A 19570-nucleotide genomic window follows, 5' to 3' on the forward strand; every position below is an offset into this window, starting at 1 on the left:
TTCTAAGTTTTAGGATACCTCTGCAACATGGGAATTTTAATAATGGGCCTACATAAAAGGTTGCAAGAATGAAGAGACAAAATTTATTCGTTTACCATATGCCTGAAACATAGTAACCATTCAATAAATATTACCTATTGATATGTTCTATTTTGAACATCATATTTTAAAGGACTGTTTAATATAATGCCACAAGTAGACACTGGAATATAATAACTTGAAGTAACATTGATTCCATGTTTATGGAACACCCTTTCCATGTTGGTTCTCAGTAGGGAGATTCCTTGAGGAGCTGTCCCACATGAACTGCCGGTAATGTCATGGTGTGAAGCTTCTAACAGCTTTTGGGGAACTTAAACCTATGGTTCAGTCAACCTAGGAGATTGTCAAAAATTGAGGATTTTATAATACTTTTTATGTTAGATTGAAATAGAGTAATTGTACATATTTATGGGGCACAGTGAAATTGAGTTTTGAGTCTCCAAACCCTTGGTATTTTACAATTCTAAACACTGCCCTCTGTGAGCATGGTTGATGTGAATCTACTTGTCAAAGAGGTATGTGCTCCTCTACCAGAGCCAAACTTTGTACCTAATGGCATTTTCTAGAATGCAGTCTAGCAGTATCGTCTAGCCAGTTCACATCCCTTGATTTCATTTTTAAGATTCTGCAGAGTAAAACCAATACCACCTTCATTGTTTTCTCTGTGGTTTGCTTATTCATGATTATGTGTTTGTATGTGTGCGTGTTTAGGAGCTCATATAATATCTTAGCAAACTACTAGGTATACTCTCTGGTTATTGCGTAGAACTGATAAGAAATAGCACGTGATTATGAAATTGTAGAGACTGAAGGAATTTTCATACTTAGTCCTGTCTTCTTCCTGAGGGCTAGAGAAAGAAAATGACCTATCCATGGCAACAGATGGCTCATTGACCTGGCAAATGAAAGCATGATGAATTTTTTGCGTTACTCATCAAAACAGATATAATGGGCTGAAAGGTTCTTGGAAAACAAGATTGAAACTTGCAGATGGAGGATCCGCATGATTTTTCTACTGACACATGGAAAATGCTCTCTACCTAGACTCCTTCATACTGCTCTTTTTGAGTTTTTAGTTTTTCAGGATCTTTTTAAAAAAATTACTAAGTTGTTCCTTTGTTTAAATACAGAGGTAACTGGAGCGAATATGTGAAGGCTGCCTCTCCACACACTGGGTTAAATGAAAATACAGCCCCGCTTATTCCCAACGCTTTCTGTCCATCCCAGGCAAACACCTGACATGCTCTTTTGCCTTTCCTTTAGAAGGAAGACATTTTTTTCCTACAGAGTACCTCTCTTTTATTAACATTTTCTCTGAAGTCTGGGTGAGTGGAGTTAGGGTACCTGTTGAAGCTCTCCCCCTTTTACAGTTGTGGTCTGGCCCTGCTATCACTTGAGAGTCACTTCTGCTCTTCACATCCGGTACAGAGAACTTTTAGACTCTGCTCTTATTACTGACGCATGCGCTCTCTGGGCCTGAGGCTATGCATGTTTTTCTGTGTACGTATGTATGTGTGTATAGAGGCCAGAGTGTAACCTCGGGAGACATCCAGCTAATGTTCTTAGCCTGAGATCTGCCGCTCACTGATAAGGCTAAGCTAGTTGGCCAGTGAGGCCTAAGGCTACTCTGTTTCTACTTCTCCAGCAGTGAGATTCCTTGTGCATGCCACCATATCTGAATTTTTACGTGGGGTCTAGGATTGAACTCAGGTCCTCATGGTTGTGTGCCAAGCATATTTCCCAATCGAGTCATCTCTCCAGAGCCTTGTACTTAAAAAAAAAACAAAACAAAAAACCAACCACACACATCTTATCCCCTCTTTTTACATTATTTGAAATTTTATTAATAGTGAATATGCCAATTGGTACTACCTTTTCTCTTTCAACAAGGAGAATGTCTGGTCACTCACACTGCATGCTACAGAAGAATACTCAGTAGCTCACTTCCATTTCCAGCTCTGTACCACTTAGTAATTGTGACGGTTTTGGCAGCTTAATTCTACTTCCTGCACCTCTATTTTTCTCTCTGTAAAGTGGAATAATTGCCATAATCATCTCATTGGATGGCTGTGAGGATAAAATGTAAGTACAAGGCTTTGAATAGCAGTGGTGCCTGGTCCAAATGAGTATACAATGCTGACACAAGTTGTTGTTATTGTCATTGTTAATGTCACTTAGTCATCATTGTACTGCATGATAGCCTGTATTGTCATATCAGTACCTCCTCCAGTGATTCCATGGTAGTCTTAAAATAACATGAATATTCATTTCAGTCTGGTGGGGAAAAGGCACATAATGTGAATGAGTGATGGTGAATGGTGATGCTATCAGCCCAAACAAAGTAATTAAGAAATGTGAGCCCAGCTCTGTTGGGAAGAATGAAAAGGAAGAAGTCTTTCTGATTGCTTGTCAGCACCCAGCCTTTCTTGATATTTGTATGTCCTGACACCATGCAGCAGTCTTTGTTTTGGCATCAATAGCGACTTAACCTATGTTCAAGTAAATTAACATTCTCATCTTTCCCACTCATTTTTTTTGGAAGTAAGTTTGGTAGCCAGTATATAAGCTGATTCACATAACCCTTTAGCGTAACAAAGGCACATTATATGCCATTGCACTTTAACAAGCATTGAGAATTGACAGGTAAATTTTATTTCTCTGTTTTTTATATGGAAGCATTCAGTGACCTCTCTCTGGCATTCGTACAGGAGAAAGGGAGCAATTTCAATACAGAGAGAGCAAAGGAACATGTGGAAAAGATGAATGTTAGAATTTTTTGGCATATGAGCATCAGTACTTTGTTCTATAGTAAAAATCTCTGAACTGTCTGGAAAAGTTCAAAGATACAGCTCAGAAAAAGGTAATTATTGGTCCATTACAAGGATGATTTGAACATCATTTATATCAATATTCCAATGAAACATTGGTGTCAGTACTACTCTTTCTTATTCCTCTCTATGCTCAGATGATTTGTATTCCAAGAAAGAATAGAAAACAATGTGATGTACGTCTCTGGTTTTAGCTATTCTGAGGTAGAGGTGCTGGCTTTATTGACAGCCAGATGGATATTTTATGAAATGACAAATTTGAATTTCAGGTCATCTCTTAGTCTTTGACTTAAACAGTAACATATTGAAAGGACTGCTTTCTTTTTTTCAGTCAAGACAGAATTGTCAATGATATCAACTCCACTGCCCCAGATGCCATGATTTGGAAGGTGTAGCTTGAGTCTGGCCTAGTGCTGTCAACTGAAGAGGAAAGTCAGTTATGTCTTTCTTTATGCTGGAATTAAGGGCACTCTGCCCTCTGAGCTTGCACAAGTGGAAAGTGCTAAGCAACGGAAGCAGAAGATTTCACAGGGAAGGCAACTGCAGCTGTGTTTTAGCGATTCTGTTTAAAACACCCAGCCTCAAAATCACCCTTTTCCAGGCATATTGCCAAGCAATGGGCAATTTTTTAATGTCCATTTAAAATAAGCCCTCTTGAATGCAGCACTATGGCAAAGGTTCTTTTTGGTAAAAAGCCACTTTAGATATCAGATCACTCCAAGCGTTATTTTAAAATAGTGCCTAGGGCTTTCAGTAATTTGGGAGCTATTGCCTTTGAACCCAGAAAATGTCAGTGTGTTGAGAACACACAGAAATGGTGCTGGCATGGACAATCACTGGGTTTCCTTTCCCACAGATGAGTGTATAATTTTTGTCCATCTGTCCGGATTGAACTATTTTTCCTGATTTAATCCTTTTCCCTATTTGCTTCAGATTTAAATATTAACTTGTGCATATGGGGTGAGGAATAAGGTAATGAAGAGGAAAGAAATCAAGTTATAAGCATATGTTTTATGTATGTCAAGTATATTTCAATAAAGTGAAGAGTACAGGTACCATTATGATCTGGGAAGCAGATCATCTAATCTCACTAGGCCTGAATAATGTCGTTATTGTTTGATGTGTTCAAACCAAGAGAATTCTGAGGCTCAGTACCACCTGAATTTTTGTCTGCAGTAGTTGTTAATGATTCATTCACCAACAAAATAGCCCAAAATTAAGAGAGAATGAGTTATCCAAAAAATTCAGGTTTGATTAAACAGTTGCATTTATTTCTGAAAGCAATGGAGTTCCTTAGGACTGCAAATATATATAAAAGTCATGCAATACTTCTATGAACAAATGTCCCATGTCCTGCAGATAAGAGCACACACCTCTCCCCCTCCTGCCCCTAAACAGAGATTCCACTACTGTCTGTATGAAACTATAAAGATTATGAACTGTAACATTAATGAGTTAAAGCCATGTGAGCTAATAGTGCTACTGTAGTGCAATTTCAAGAAAAAGAAAGACATCTTGCTGTCAGGAAGATCTCCTGAACTCAATTTTGAGGCTTGTCAGAGGCAGTTCGAAAATCATGGTCTTTGGTCTTATGCAAATGGTGACTTGGAGTTTATTAAAGTTTGGTGACAAATAGTATAAAGATGTCCTTGTCTGTAATTCTGCAAATCAGAGGCAATACTAGATGTCTGCTGTCCTGGTTTTAGCAGAGAACCTGAGGCTTTCTCCAAGACTGTGGCATTGCATTTAATGATTGCTAGGGGATATTTTGACAATATAAAACAAGGAAGCTGAATCAAGCATTTGCATTTGTCAGAGTGGCTGCTTGCATTTCTGACCATACCTCTATTCTTTTGGGCTATAATTCCATCTTACCCCAGTTGCTTCATCTCCTTCTTTTTCTAACCTTCTATTAAACACATTTCTACCTTTTGTTACCACAATCAACTGTTTAAGACTCTTCAGAGGATCGGATTCCATAAGGTCACCTGGTTTGTGCCCACTAAGCTCACGTGTAATAGTTTTCACAGGACAATATAGACAGCTAAGCCATTGCTCTGTAAGGAAGAGGGCATACTCCTAGCTTCACAGCACTGGGACCTTTATCTTATATATTGGAGTCTTAAGAAATCTTGTTTCTTTTAAAAACAAATACAATTGGGTGTTTAACAACAACAACAACAACAACAACAACAACAAAAACCCTTTTCTAATTCATTTTCTTGAAGGGGTTCATTTTTAAGACAGATTCTCATGTACCCCAGGCTGGCCTCCAACTCACTGTATAGTTGAGGCAGGCCTCAAACTCCCGATACTCCTGTCTTCACCCAAGTGTTGGGATTATAGGCATGAACTACTCTGCCTGGCTCTAATTAATTTCTTTGCCATTTTCACTTGCTTCTCACACAGTTGCTAATGCCTGTAACAATTGCTACAGCCAATAATTCAAGTAATAGCAAAGCCTCCATTGATTTGATGTAAACAAGAACCAATTACTATGTGAGTCAAGCCTACAAAGATTTGATGGCTTAACTTCTAGATCACAATGGCACTGTGTTTTTTTACTTTGTTGGTGCATAGTTGACATGCAGAAATCTTGCAGCTTAATTTCGATATAAGCACATAACCACGACCACAATCTATGCCATAAGTATATTATTATTATTATTATTATTATTATTATTATTATTATTATTATTATTATTATTACTATTACACAAGTGTTAGTTGTCTCTTTGTACCTTGTTTGAGATGGGGTCCCTTTGTTGTTTGTTGTTGCATACTCTGAGCTAGTTGGCTCATGGGCTTCCTGGAGTTCTCCTATCCCTGCCTTCCCTCTATCTGCATGAGTACTGGGATCGCAAATATGTACTACTGCATCTGGCTTTATGTGAGTCTTGGGGAATCTGAACTCGGGTCCTGTTGCCTGAGTAGCGAGCACTTTATCTATGAGCCATGCCCCTAACTCAGATGGGTATAGCATTTGAGGAAGTAGTGTGAAGTGGTTTTGTGGGTAATTGCTAGATTCAGACTGCATGAATTCACATCTCTGTTCTTCTACTTCCTCTCCTTCTCTGTGGCTCAGTTTTTGTTGTTGCTGTTGTCTGTCTGTCTGTTTGTTTTTACCTGTAGAGTGGGAACAGGAGTAGACATTCTTTATAAGGTAGTTCCCATAAAATGCTTGAAAGATTGTCTGACACATGAAGTGGTCCAAGGTTACTAGTTCCTTATTATTCCTGAAGACTCTCTCCACATGCCGTGTACTATTTACCCTTGAAGGAGATGGGCATAATGGAAACATCATTGTATACATAGCCAAGAGCCCTGTGTTCCATTACTGCTACCATGAACCAGAGAGCTGTATGACTTAGATCCACTCTTAATTTCAGCTAGCTCATGTGTGAAATTGGGATAATAATGTTTCCCTTAGCTACATGTATGCACCAGTGCACATACACACACTCACTTTCAGCAATGGAGAAGGAGGGAGAGAATTAAAACAGAATACCAATTTCCAACGTCCGAAGTGATACGAGCCACTTTATAGGTTAGTTATGGTGACTTCGTAACCTATATCCTGTGTATACTTAAGCTATGAAAGATTTTTAGAGCAAAGTATACTTTTCATATACATATGGTATTTTGTACTTTTCAACAGGGAGAGGCTATGTATTATTTGGTTACAAGCCTTTAGGGACCATGCAGTTTCATGCTCTATCCACAATCTAGCACATAGTATGCATCCAGTAAGTATTAAATGAAATATATATTTATACAAATAATAAGTCAGTCCAGTGAGACACCTAAAATAGCTGATAAATGTTCGTTGGTGTTTGAGCTAATGTCATAAAATGACAGGAGCTTGTGGTCATTTAGGTGCCAAAAAAAGTTGGAATTTACATTGGTTGTGTGTCTTCAGGGACAGAAGGAGCAGCAAGGATCTCAACAAATTTTAGACCTTAGGTCACATATCACAGATCAATGTCTTCTTACATAAGAAAGCGAACAGCAAGTCTTGTGGCTCTCCTTAAAAATGAATACAATATTGGTATATGGTAGCTCATTGAGGCACCTGTTGAGTTAATGAATGAATCATCCCTTCAGAAGAGTGTGCATGTGGAGCTCTTAAGGCAACTCAGTTAGGATACTTCTTGTTACTGATGGGAGTAAAGAGGAGACTGTTCTGTCCAGTACCTATGGGGAAGAGCAGCCTGTTGCTTTGCTGTTACTAAAGTTTTGGCTGTAAAGTGCCCATGGAAATGCAAAATTCTATAGAAATCCTTACTAGCAAGTTACAGACAAAACTCTTTTTTAAGAACCAGGATTGGGGGCACCGAAAGATGGCTCAGTGTTTAACAGCACTTGTTGCTTTTGCAGAGGACCTGGGTTTGATTCCCAAAGCTCGCAACTGTAGGTCCGATGGCCGTTTTCAGCTTCTGTGGCCAGTGTATAGACATAGATGCAGGCAAAGCATCCTGGAAGAGGAGGTGGGGGAGGAGGGAGGATGGGAAAGAGTAAGGATCATGTCTTAGAATAAAAAAGCTCATCACGTTGATACTGTAAAAAAAAAAATACTGGGCTACAATAGCTAGGGTGATTCTTGGTGTGCCCACAGTCAAATGGGTTTCTTAACTCTGGTGGCTTCTGCAGTACTTTTTATCAAAATAAAGCTTTAGTGGGCTGGAGAGATGGCTCAGCGGTTAAGAGCACTGCCTGCTCTTCCAAAGGTCCTGAGTTCAGTTCCCAGCAACCACACTGTGCCTCACAACCATCTGCAATGAGATCTGGTGCCCTCTTCTGTTGTGCAGGCAAAACACTGTATAATTAATAAATAAATAATTTTAAAAAGTAAAGCTTTATTAATGCCAAGAAGAGATCTTCCTCTGATGTGCTCCTTCACTGTTCTCTGGTTTCCCAGGGCTGTCCCATAGCTATATCCATGTGAGCATATACACTTGTAGCTCTGTTGAAGCTAGGCACACTAAAGCCTACCCCATTTTAAAGTTGTCGGGTACATTAAACATTTTAAGATGAGGGTGGGGAGTGTAAAGAGAGCATTCTGGCAGCTGCTGAGGAGGACAGCATCTGCTAATGAGTTCCTGAAAGGACACCGCCCATTTATAAGTGGAAACGGCTCTGTAATTGCTACTCCAGACACGAGACTATATGATTGCAATGATATTTTGTCTGCCTTTCTCCGTGTCCTTATTTGCTTATTTGTTTATTCCCCCAAAGACTTTTAAATGCTCTTTAAGATTGTGCCTAATAACAATGAGGTGCACTGTAACTAAAACACCCAGGGACCCTCAGACCAGTGGAAAAACACAGGTAGGAAAGATGGAGTAAGGTTATGACACAAAATACATGACATGAAGTTTATTATGCTTGATAGAGGGAGGCTGTAAATTCAGCTGTGAGCTTTCAAGTCATAAATGTGAGGAGGGAAAAATTATGAGTTCCATGACTCACAGAGTCCAGAAGGTGAAAGCAAACTAGTTGTTCAGGAAAACTAATGGGCAGTAAATGATAAGAACTAATTGGACTAATGGGGCAAAAGTGTGGTCAGCTGGTATAGGCTCATAAATTTTCTAGTACAGATTTTCACTTCTTGCTTCTGAAAACCCTTGGAATAAATCATTTTAATTGTCTTCTCTAGTCTGTAATAGCCTTAGGAGGAAATTTCTATCTATCTATCTATCTATCTATCTATCTATCTATCTATCTATCTATATCTATCTGTCCAGTCATCCCCCATCCATTCTTTCAGCTACTTATCTGTCTATCTATTTCTCCATCATTATCTATTTATTTATTTATCAGTATGTCTGCCTGTCTATCACCTATTTCTAATGATATTAGTAATAACCCATTAAAATACATATCTTTCATTCAAGTATTTCTTTACTGCTAGTTGATGTATTTAGATGCCCAATTGTGTGAAAGGTTAAAATGGAAACTGCACGTTTATAGGCCAGTCATAGTCCTGTACAAATAAATGACATATTTAATAGCATTTTATTCCTAAGCTTAGTCAGTTCTGGTTAAATTAATATGAAATATAAAGTACCATGGAAATCCAACAGAAATTGAACTATAGTGTTTAATGTTGTCTCTATGGACTACTTTTTTAAAATACTTGCAACCTAAACTTTTTATTCGGTGTGGCTGGTTTTCAAAAAACCATTCAAAATTCAAAAATAACACTGAAATATGTTACCTGTTCGGATGTTTTGGTCCATTAACTTTTTGCAGTGGTTTTTCAAGCTAAAATGACATTGATGTCATATGACAGCTATTGTATGCTAAAACTCCCTTTTTCCAGAACAAAATGTCAAAGCAGATTGAAGGAAAAAAGAGGGAGTGACTTAACTGTGTTCAGTGGTTCTCATCACTACTTCCATCAAAGACTGACTTCTAAAGTTTTGGTGCTTTCAAAAATTAATAGACTTTATTTTGAACCATTTTAAATTAGAAAAAAAGTCAAGTAGGTGATAAAGGAAGCACAGTCTTTGGATAACATCATAAAAATGTTTTGTTTTACAAGAAACTTGTCATCTAAAGCGGTTGTATCATCTTGTATTCCTACCATATATCTCAGTATCTGTTGCTGTTATTGTACATCCTTACAGAATTTGGTATTGTCCATTGTATGACTTTTAACCATTCCAGTGCCTGTACAATGGCATCTCATAATTATTTTAATATTTAATTTCCTAAAAATGTGTGGTATTGAGAATCTTCTCTATTTCTTTGGGATCTGTCAATCTTCATTGGAAAAGCAACTGGCCAGATATTTTGCCTATTTTCAAGAAGGTTATTGGGTTTATTACTGCTATATTTTATTCATTTATGGATGAATTAATTAATTAATCAATTAATTTTCCAAGACAGTGTTTCTTTGCGTAAGAGCCCTGGCTGTCCTTGAACTTGCTCTGTAGACCAGGCTGGCCTCAAACTCACAGAGATCCACCTGCCTCTGCCTCTGAGTGCTGGGATTAAAGGTGTGCACCACCATGCCTGGCCTTCATTCATTCAATTAATGGTGCTTTGAATTTAACCCAGTGTCTCACTAATGCTAGGAAAAGTGCTCTACCACTTCGATATATTGATCAGTTAAGAAAAAGAGACAAAAAATTTTTTTTCTTTATTCACCACTGACACCTCTTCCCTTCCACCTTCCTTTCTAGTCTTCCTCAGAATCAGTGACTGTAATTGGTTTTAAGATTTCCTGTCAGTCTTACCAGTGACAAATTCCCGCAGTATTTTCTGAGAAAGTTCTTATCCTGTTTGAATGTTGAAGGAGAGTGTTGCTGATGTGAAGCTCTAGAGCCTCTGGCTTCCCTTTCTTTCCACCTTTAACTGGTTTGCTCGTGTGGTTGCTGGTGCGGTTGACGTAGTCTTATCTTTACTGAGTCCACAGCCTCTTCCAAGGCTGTCAGGTTCTCTCCACTTTTTTGTGTTGACATTTTGCTCTTCATTCCCCTTGTTCTTTCAGTTCCCTAGACTTTTGAGTGGTGTCTCAAGAATTTTGGAAAAATCTTGGCCATAAGGTCTTCAAATACTTCTGCCCAATAATCTCTTTTCTTCTGTTATAGTTTTACACAATTCACATCTTACAAATTCATCTTTCTTTTTTTAGAAGTTCTTCCTTCCTTCCTTCTCCCCCCCCCCATTTTGGTTTGTAAAATTTCTGATTTTTCTTCAAGCTCTCTAATTCTTTCCTTTGTTATGTCTAGTATATTGATGAGCCCGTGAAAGATTTGTTTCGCTTCTGTTTCAATGCATTTGATTCCTAGCATTTCCTTTTGACAGTGGTTACAGTTTCCATCTTTGAGTTTACATCACTCATATTCTCTTGCATATTCTATATCATAACTCAACATGGGTGCCACAGTGATTTTTCTCTCTTCAAACTGTTACTTGGCTTTAGACACACTGATGCTGTGCTAAGGTGTAAATGTACAAATTGCCTACAATTTAATGATCAATTGCATTATGTGCTTCCTAAGTCTTTGGCTATGTCCTTCAGAAAGTTTTTCTTGGCCCTCCTTTTCCTGCAGTGATGTGATACTCTGCTGAGGTGCTGTATTCCTTGAAAGGCATATATTGGTTATGGAAGATATGTAGATTAACTTTTCCTCCTCTTCTCAAAAGATGAGTTTTACTTTTTGGGATCTCCACTGTGAAAACTTTGTGTCTTTTTTTTTTTTCCAAATAAAACTCAGAGAAGGATATCAGATTTCCAAGTCGGAGAGAGAGAGAGAGAGAGAGAGAGAGAGAGAGAGAGAGAGAGAGAGAGAGAGACAGACACGGAGGGAGAGAGACAGAGGGAGGGAGGGAGGGAGGGAGAGAGAGTATTTATTCATACATGTGTCCATGTAGAAGCGAAGCTCAACCATGGCAGTCATCTCTCAGGCATCGTCCATATCCCTTTTGTAATATGGGTGTTTTGTTTGTTTGCTGTGGTTTCCTTTGGTTTTTTTGTTTGTTGTTTCTTTGAAGACTAGACCTTTCATTGATCTAGAGCTCAACAAGTAAACTAGACAGGCTGGCCATCAAGCCCCATGGTTCTTCCTAATTCTACCTCCCTGGCACCGAGATTACAAACTCATGCCACTATGCCCAGACTTTTTTACATAGGTTCTAGGGACTGAACTCAGATATCTATGCTTTCACAGTAAGCTCTTTACCAACTGAGCTGTCTCCCCAGCCCTTCAGCATTTTTAGCTTTCAGGCTAATCCACCTTCGGCCTCTAGCAATTAATCAAGATTAAATGTCTCTACTTTTAAACTGAGTTCCTGGACTATAAATATTACCTGTGTCAGTCATATCACCTTTGAGCCTCAGTTTACTCCCCAGTAAAGTAAAAATGATTCTGAACACATGTGGTTATGCCATAGTTGCATAGAGGATAGATATAAGCATGTGGATTCTGGCATGCACCTTGCAGGTACCGGGAAAGATTAGTTTTCTTTTTCCATCCAAGTACCTGTACTTTTCAGCCCAAGCCATTATGAAGTATTTATCATAGCGCCATAAAAAAAAGTTCTCATAAAGTAGTTGCCATCATTGCAGTGCTGGAAAAACTGCCTTGAAAAAAATAACTGGTTTCTATAGCAATTGCTTATTCTACAGACCTTGAAAGGGATTCCATGGTTCATTTATTTTTCTTGTATTTTAACTCCAAGTATAGTCTCCTTTTAAAAAATATACTCAGCTGGCTACCAAGAAGGCAAATTAGAAGCCCATTTCATTTAGTGTAGGTCTGAGTGCAGGAACACCAGCACTATATACTAAGGAATGCCATTGTGCTGCAGTGAGAGACTTTATATCTTGGGCAGGGGCGGGGGGTGGGGGGGAAGGAGAAGAAGAAGAAGAAGAAGAAGAAGAAGAAGAAGAAGAAGAAGAAGAAGAAGAGGAGGAGGAGGAGGAGGAGGAGGAGGAAGAGGAAGAGGAAGAGGAAGAGGAAGAAGTTGTTAATTTAACCATTTAAAGAGAGTCTGCACACTTCCCCCATGAAACTATATTTGGAGGACTGAACCTGTAATTGAGCATCAGACTTTAAGAAGAAGACTGTGGGGATGGGATGGTGGTGGGAACATTTAGAAAGCTAGGGATTGGGATGATGAGATGCTTAAGCCTATTGCCAAGCCCAACAAATTGAGTTTGATCCTGATACCCAGAACTCACATGGTGGAATGTGAGAAATGATTCCTATAAGTTCTCCTCTGAACTCCATGAGCATGCCATGGCACATGTGTGTGTGCGCACATACGCATATATACACAATCAACAAATAAAAATGCAATAGTAATAAAGAGAAAATGGAACCTTTTCTTATCTGGGCATATCATCTCATTTTATTAAACCCATTTATTTTCATCTATAGATTATAAATTCAGTGGATGCTTTTGATGACATGATAACTCCGATTCCACTAGATTTGCTGTAATGTTCCCTGCACACAACTCTTCGCTTCATCCAAGGAAAGCGCAATATCACCTCTCGCTCAAGTATACTTGATTACCCGGCCACGTTATCAATGACTTACACTCACTAGTATTTACTCCTGCCCTTACCTTTATTTCATGAACCCTCAAGAGACTGAAGAAAGCCCAGCATCTCTTTTCACTTAGCGCTGCTTCCTATGAGACCCCGTGAAACCTTATAGAAGACCCATAAAATCTTTATTTGAGCCCTCGTACTTTGGTCTGGTATCATGTGATGTAGAAGCGAGAAAACTGGGCAAAATCCAGAGATGTGCTAAGTTCATTCTGCTATGCAGATTCTGCTGTAGAAAGCACATAAGAGCTTGATGTTCAGTATGGACCCCAACCCTTCCGCCCTGCAATATGTGTCGTTGTTGTTGTTGTTTCTGTAGACAGTTCATGATCTTTTGTAATTTTCTTTTTCTATTGATCCAGCAGTGCTGGCAACAGAACTTTGAAAAGAAATATTATTGGCAGGAGAATCTGGGGGCTTTTCCTGCCATGTGTATCTTGTATATTAGAGAGTGACTACACAGCAGTTTAGGTACAGTTCTCTTTGCAGAGAATTCATTTTAGAGTGGCCTGGGTGGTTGAGATCTACAGGCGTGAGCTGCAAAGCAGCCTTCTTCCCTCACTTCCTTCGTTCCTTCATGCTGCCCCAAGGCCAAGAGGAAAGTGCCGCTATGCTTTATTGGTATTTGGGTTTCGACTTCTTCTGGTACATTTTCATTCAGAGATGAGAAAGCCTATGGGAAAATGATGAGTTTCAAATAGAACTTAACTTTCTACAAATTTCTTTGAGACTCTGTGTAGACTCGGAGTTGGAAGGAAGCTAGGGTGTAACCGCCACTTAGAGACACTGGTTGGAATTGATTACTTCTGCTTTGCTACTGTGTGTGAGCTTGGGGAAATATATGTCCATCCTACTGAGACTCTGTTTCATCATCTGTTAAATCAGCGTTGATAATACCAAACTCAGACGGCTCTTAGAAAAAGTAGCTTCTATTATGTTTGTTATATGGCTTTTACGCTTCAAACTATATAACCTGTAAATGTTCCTTTTTGACATAAGGTATAACTCTGGCCAGCCTGTGTGGATCATACTGGCTTTGAACTTGGAACAGTGCTCTGGCCTCTGCTTCCCAATTGTTGGGATTATAAGAATGAGCCACCGTGTTTAGCTACTTGTGAATATTTCTGAGGCAAGGATGGTATATCATTAATCTCCATCTGTCTTATGTATCCATAACAAGTAGCACAGCCTAATATGTAATAATAAATTTCTACCTAAAATTAAAATGAATACATATTTAAATCATTAAAATTTTTGATGATTTTCAACAATTGAGTGACTGGCCCTTTGTATTAGGCTAGATGATCACATAGCTTCATTCAGCATTTCGATTCAAGGATGAAGAAGAAAGTAACAAGTGTAACCAGGAAGACTGTTATAAGATAAAGTTTCTAAAAATTATTTAATGTTCTAAACAAAAGAAAGCCAACAAATGAGCATGTAATGATTGACAGAAAGGAAAAATTTGTTTCTGGGTCATACAGTTACATAATAGAATGAATCAACCAATACCTCCCAGGATTGCAAAGGCCACTCTCAGATTAGTAGCCAGTCCACATATTCTCAAAAACCTTTGTAGATGGGTAAGTTCTCATTTAAATTCCTCTTTGGTCTCTGGTGGGCTTGGGAACTCTTTAGAATTACACTGGCACCTCTCCAACATTGCTGGGCAAGTGTTTAGCTCCAAGGAGGGATCTAGGGACTGAGTTCTACCTTGTGAGGGATCTAGGGCAGATGGCGATGGTTCAGCCTAGAGCTCATTTCTGCCACAGATGACTGAAATGTTGGGCTAAGTGAGTCCCAAGGAATACAGTCTCTCTAGTAGTCTGAAGGTAGTAATAATTCGGTTTTTCAAGGCTCATGAATTGGCATCATTTAAAGTACATCTGTCATGGACCCTTGCTTTTGAGGAGGGACTGAAAGTACTAAGGTTAAAATATCAGGAAACTTGGCTAGTTTTGTTTGTTTTTAAACTCTTTTTTAATCTGCTGTGGTGGGGTTTTTGCATATAAATGTGACACTCGCAGTATTTGGGATAATTTGTGTTTAGAATACTTTGATTTGTGGAAAATAGGATGGCACAACATTTCTACTTTTTCTCTCAAAGCAGTGACACTAATTGGGCTTTATGCCAAGGGGTTGAAGCAACAGATGTAATCTTGAATTTGTGATGGTCTCTGTAGACTGGATGAGGCTTCCAAGCCATGTGGAAGCTGAACTTACCAACCAAGCTTAGTGGTTATTCCTCCAGATGTTCACCTTGCAGTTACTGTCAATACCAAATGTAGAAATGAGAGCATGGCTGGTTCTTCCCACCCAGATACCCATTCAGTGGATAAATTCCTTTTTCAGGTCTGGCAATCTGTCAGATAACTAGCTTTAAAGTTATTTGGAGAAAATCTACCCAAAAGAATTCAGTTGGGGTTATCTCTTGCTCTTGCCTAATAACTCTCCTCTCCTCTGGGTTGGATCAGGCTCCAGGCTGCTATCTGTGCTTATCTAGTATATGGTCTGTTGTCAAATATTTATCTCTGCCCAAAAATGAAATGTCCTGAAATGTAATTTCTTTTTAACTGAATGAATCAACGAGAGGACAAGAAATAACTTCTCATTTAGCCAAATTTTAATCAATATTTTCACGAAAGGCTGGAATGTTAACTGCATCCTGTCAGTTGTCGTTTGAAATACAGTTTGTGTGTTTAAGAATTTATGTGCACATCAAAGTTTAGGCTTCAGATTCAGAAAGGAAAATTGATTTATGGGAGCAAACCACTGCAGGAATCCATGTAATGCCAGCAATGAATGAGTCAATCCTTTAAAGCAAATGGAACTTAATCACCAAAGCAACAGAGACATATTAAACCTAATCACACCCCATTTTAATTTGTGGACATGTTTTTTTCTCTTATTTTACAGAGGCCTTTGAAATTGTTGTTCGCCATGCCAAGAACTACACTAACGCTATGTTCAAGAACAACTACCCCAGCCTGACCCCGCAAGCTTTTGACTTTGTAGGTGAATTTTTCACAGATGTGTCTCTCTACATCTTGGGTTCTGATATCAACGTGGATGATATGGTCAATGAACTGTTCGACAGCCTCTTCCCAGTCATCTATACCCAGATGATGAACCCAGGCCTGCCGGAGTCAGTACTGGATATCAACGAGTGCCTCCGAGGAGCAAGACGTGACCTGAAAGTATTTGGCAGTTTCCCCAAGCTCATCATGACCCAGGTTTCCAAGTCACTGCAAGTCACTAGAATCTTCCTTCAAGCCCTGAATCTTGGAATTGAAGTAATCAACACCACCGACCACCTCAAGTTTAGCAAGGACTGTGGCCGTATGCTCACCAGAATGTGGTATTGCTCTTACTGCCAGGGACTGATGATGGTTAAGCCTTGCGGTGGTTATTGCAACGTGGTCATGCAAGGCTGTATGGCAGGTGTGGTGGAGATCGACAAGTACTGGAGAGAATACATTCTGTCTCTGGAAGAACTCGTGAACGGCATGTACAGAATCTACGACATGGAGAACGTGCTGCTCGGACTCTTCTCTACGATCCATGACTCCATCCAATATGTGCAGAAGAACGGAGGCAAGCTGACCACCACTGTAAGTATCAGTCTTCACTCCATCATGGTGGTGGTTGTGGTGGTGGTGGTGGTGGGGTGACCTCTCCAGCAGCAGAAACTGATAGAAAAATAGAGAAAGAAAAACAACAAGCAAGTGAGAATGACAGACAAGCTGAATGAACTCACAGAGATAGGCAGCATGTTAGGACTACGGGCTACATGGTCCTAATAACAGGCTTTGTATTCTAACTCCACATACTTCCTTGATGAAGAGTAGTGGGAACTAATTTTATCTTTATGAGTCTCATTTTGTTTTTACTTCATGAAAGCATAGCATGTATTCAAACACTTAACATCTGTGTGGGATATGGAGAGACTTTATTAAGCGATAGCTGTTATTCTTATTATCGTGATACTTATGATAATACTTTGCTATTTCCTCTCTCTTATAAACAATGACACTGAAGCTTAGTGAGTTGCTTGTTGCTCAAGGGCATCCAAACTGAAATTTTAGTTCAGTTGTCATCAGCTTGCATTCTGCATTCACTCTGTAGTCTTCCTCACATATATCACGCTAGCATTCTGAGGAGAATTTAAAATACCATCTAAAGAGAAAAGAGTCAAACAGTGTCTACTAACTAAAACCACACATGGACCTAAGAAAAGCAAATCATCTGTGCTCCCCAATACTCATGTTTGCAGCTTTAATTATACCATCTAAGACTGATGGGATTTGTGATGGGAGACGGACAGTTGTTCTGCAAGCCAGGTAGCAGCTTACTTGGCTTCAAGGAGATTTTGTCACAGAACCACAGAGAAGGCCATTTCTGAGGTAGAGCAGAACATACAGCTAAGAGCTTCCAGCCATGTCCTTTTAAGACAGTGCTTGATTCCTAACTGCTTCTATCTTCTTAGGAGGATGTGGCAGAGCAGTACAATGCACTACCATTATTGAGCTCCTGCCTACATCTCAGGTGCTCTGTTGGTCAGTGCGCATGATATTCTATTACAGCAAGAAGATGGGTCTTACAGTGGACCTGGTGCACTCAGGAGGTATAGAACTTAAAGAGCAGCAGTACTTATCAAGATCTCTAACCCTGTTCTATAGAAGGAGCTGGGATTCGAACCCAGGCGTGGCTGGCCGTGTTGACTCCTGCGTTTAGCTTCCCTCCAGTAACCCACTGTGTACTCTGGGCCGTTATTTATCCAGAATGTGGAGAGCAGCAGGGCTAGTTAGCCTTGTCTTTAAACTCTGGAAGTGCAAAGTGATAGGGATAATTGGTTTCTTTGGTGAATTGAGCTGGGAGGGAGGACGGAAATGATACAGCCCTCTGCATGGCTACTTATGGAGCTGCTCTAATTGCCCCATTCACAGTGTTGGCCATTTAAAACCCATTTGCTGAGAAAATATTTTATAGTAAAATGAACAGAAATGCCCTATCTAACGATGGTGTTCTTCGATGGCTAATTATTCCCTTGACTGCTTTATAATTTGAGGCCAGATTCTGGGGCCTCATGCAAAAGTAAATTGCACAGAACTAGAAAAATGAAAAGTAAGTGCACTCATATGTTCATTCACTAACATTGATTGAGGGCCCACTGTGTGTCTAGCACCAACCAAGGGCTTTGAGAATGTCTACAGTAAGAGGATAAGAAGACTTAAGGGCAAGATGCATGAGTATTTAAAGATTATCTACACAAAATACTTTGACAGTAGCATAATGAGCCTTCAAGGCAGGTTTCCTCCTCCAGTGCTTTTAAAAACAATAAGATGTGGTATGGAGGTACACATGGCACATGCTTTCATAGCCCTGGAACTCAGGACGCTGGGCCACGAGGATCGGGAGCTGGAGAGTACCGCCTGCTTTAATCTAAGACCCAGTCTCCAAAAACAAACAAGAAAGAGAAGAAAAACAAAACTAAATTAAAAAAAAAAAAGAAACAATTATGAAACAAAACCAAATGCACAGTTTTGATGAGATCTAGACATGTAGGTTGGTTGAGTGAACATTTATCGACATCTGCTTTCTGCATGGAACTTTGTCAGGTGCTAGGCTTTCTTAACTTCCCAAGACAGTTCTGAAGTCTTGGCATGTCACAGTTTTACTGGTAGATGGACCTGCAACTGAATAAATTCCGCCATGCTGAACATTTTACTATGATGTGAATATTGGAAAGGCTTGTGAAAAATTGAGCTAGTCTAATTCCATTCACTTGAAAATGAAGAAATGAAGTCCCAGGAGGCATACCAAAAGTTATTTAGCTAATAAAAGAGCCGGAAGCAGAATCCGAGGTATTCTGCTGCAATCTAATATTCTAATATTCTTTCTGCCATCTCACTCTGTCCCCTAGTAGATCCTTCCAGACTTTCACTCTAAAAGCATCATTAGGATTTTGCAAAGACATACTGAACTTCAATTGCATAGCTATTTCGGGCTTTCAAACTTGCTACCTTTTAGGTGTGTGTACATGTAAGCTCATGCACATATCTCGTATACAGTGGGGGGGGGGGAGTACATTTTGTGTCATCTTTCAGGAGGAAAGTCCTTGGCTGTCAAGAGGTGCTTAGTGATGCAGTCCCTTTCTGTTTTGGCCATTAAGGGCCTGATTGCTCCCAGTTCCCATCTGGTTATGAGAGCGTGAAGTCTGCCATCCCCTGGGAAGGCTTAACCTAAGTCAGAAAGCATATGTGTGCTGCCTCATTGCTGTTCTATGGTCACCTGGTTGGGATTAGGGAGTCATTGGCTGGGTGTGTTCCAGCCTACACTTTATGCAGGCTACTAGCAGGCTGGGTTGTACATCCTACAAGCATCCTATTTATTAGAGTGAGGAGAACTGAAACACTCTGTTTATGTTGACAAAGCCATAGCCAGAATTCCTCAAAGCAACAGCTGGCTTAAAATGAAGCATTAACAAGATTCGGCTGGAGCCCCCTCACTTTCTGGTGTTGATAAAACAGGAATGCCCGACAGTCACACCTTTCTTAGGGTCAGTTGCGCTGAGATCTCTCTTTCAAATCATGCCCTTCCTGAAGTGGAGTGCGGGGCCGGAACAGCATTCTTGGCC

General features: G+C 39.6%; 1 protein-coding gene across 1 annotated transcript in view; it reads left to right on the forward strand.

The window, feature by feature from the left end:
* Positions 1-19570, forward strand: part of GPC3 (glypican 3) — a 346350-nt gene that overhangs the window by 178955 nt on the left and 147825 nt on the right. Inside the window, exon 3 of the mRNA XM_084790106.1 lies at positions 15850-16544. Within this exon, the coding sequence (XP_084646232.1) occupies positions 15850-16544 (695 nt within the window). The remainder of the gene's footprint in view (positions 1-15849; positions 16545-19570) is intronic.

Source organism: Acomys minous, assembly GCF_964271855.1.
Source record: "Acomys minous genome assembly, chromosome: 7".
Lineage (NCBI taxonomy): Eukaryota > Metazoa > Chordata > Mammalia > Rodentia > Muridae > Acomys > Acomys minous.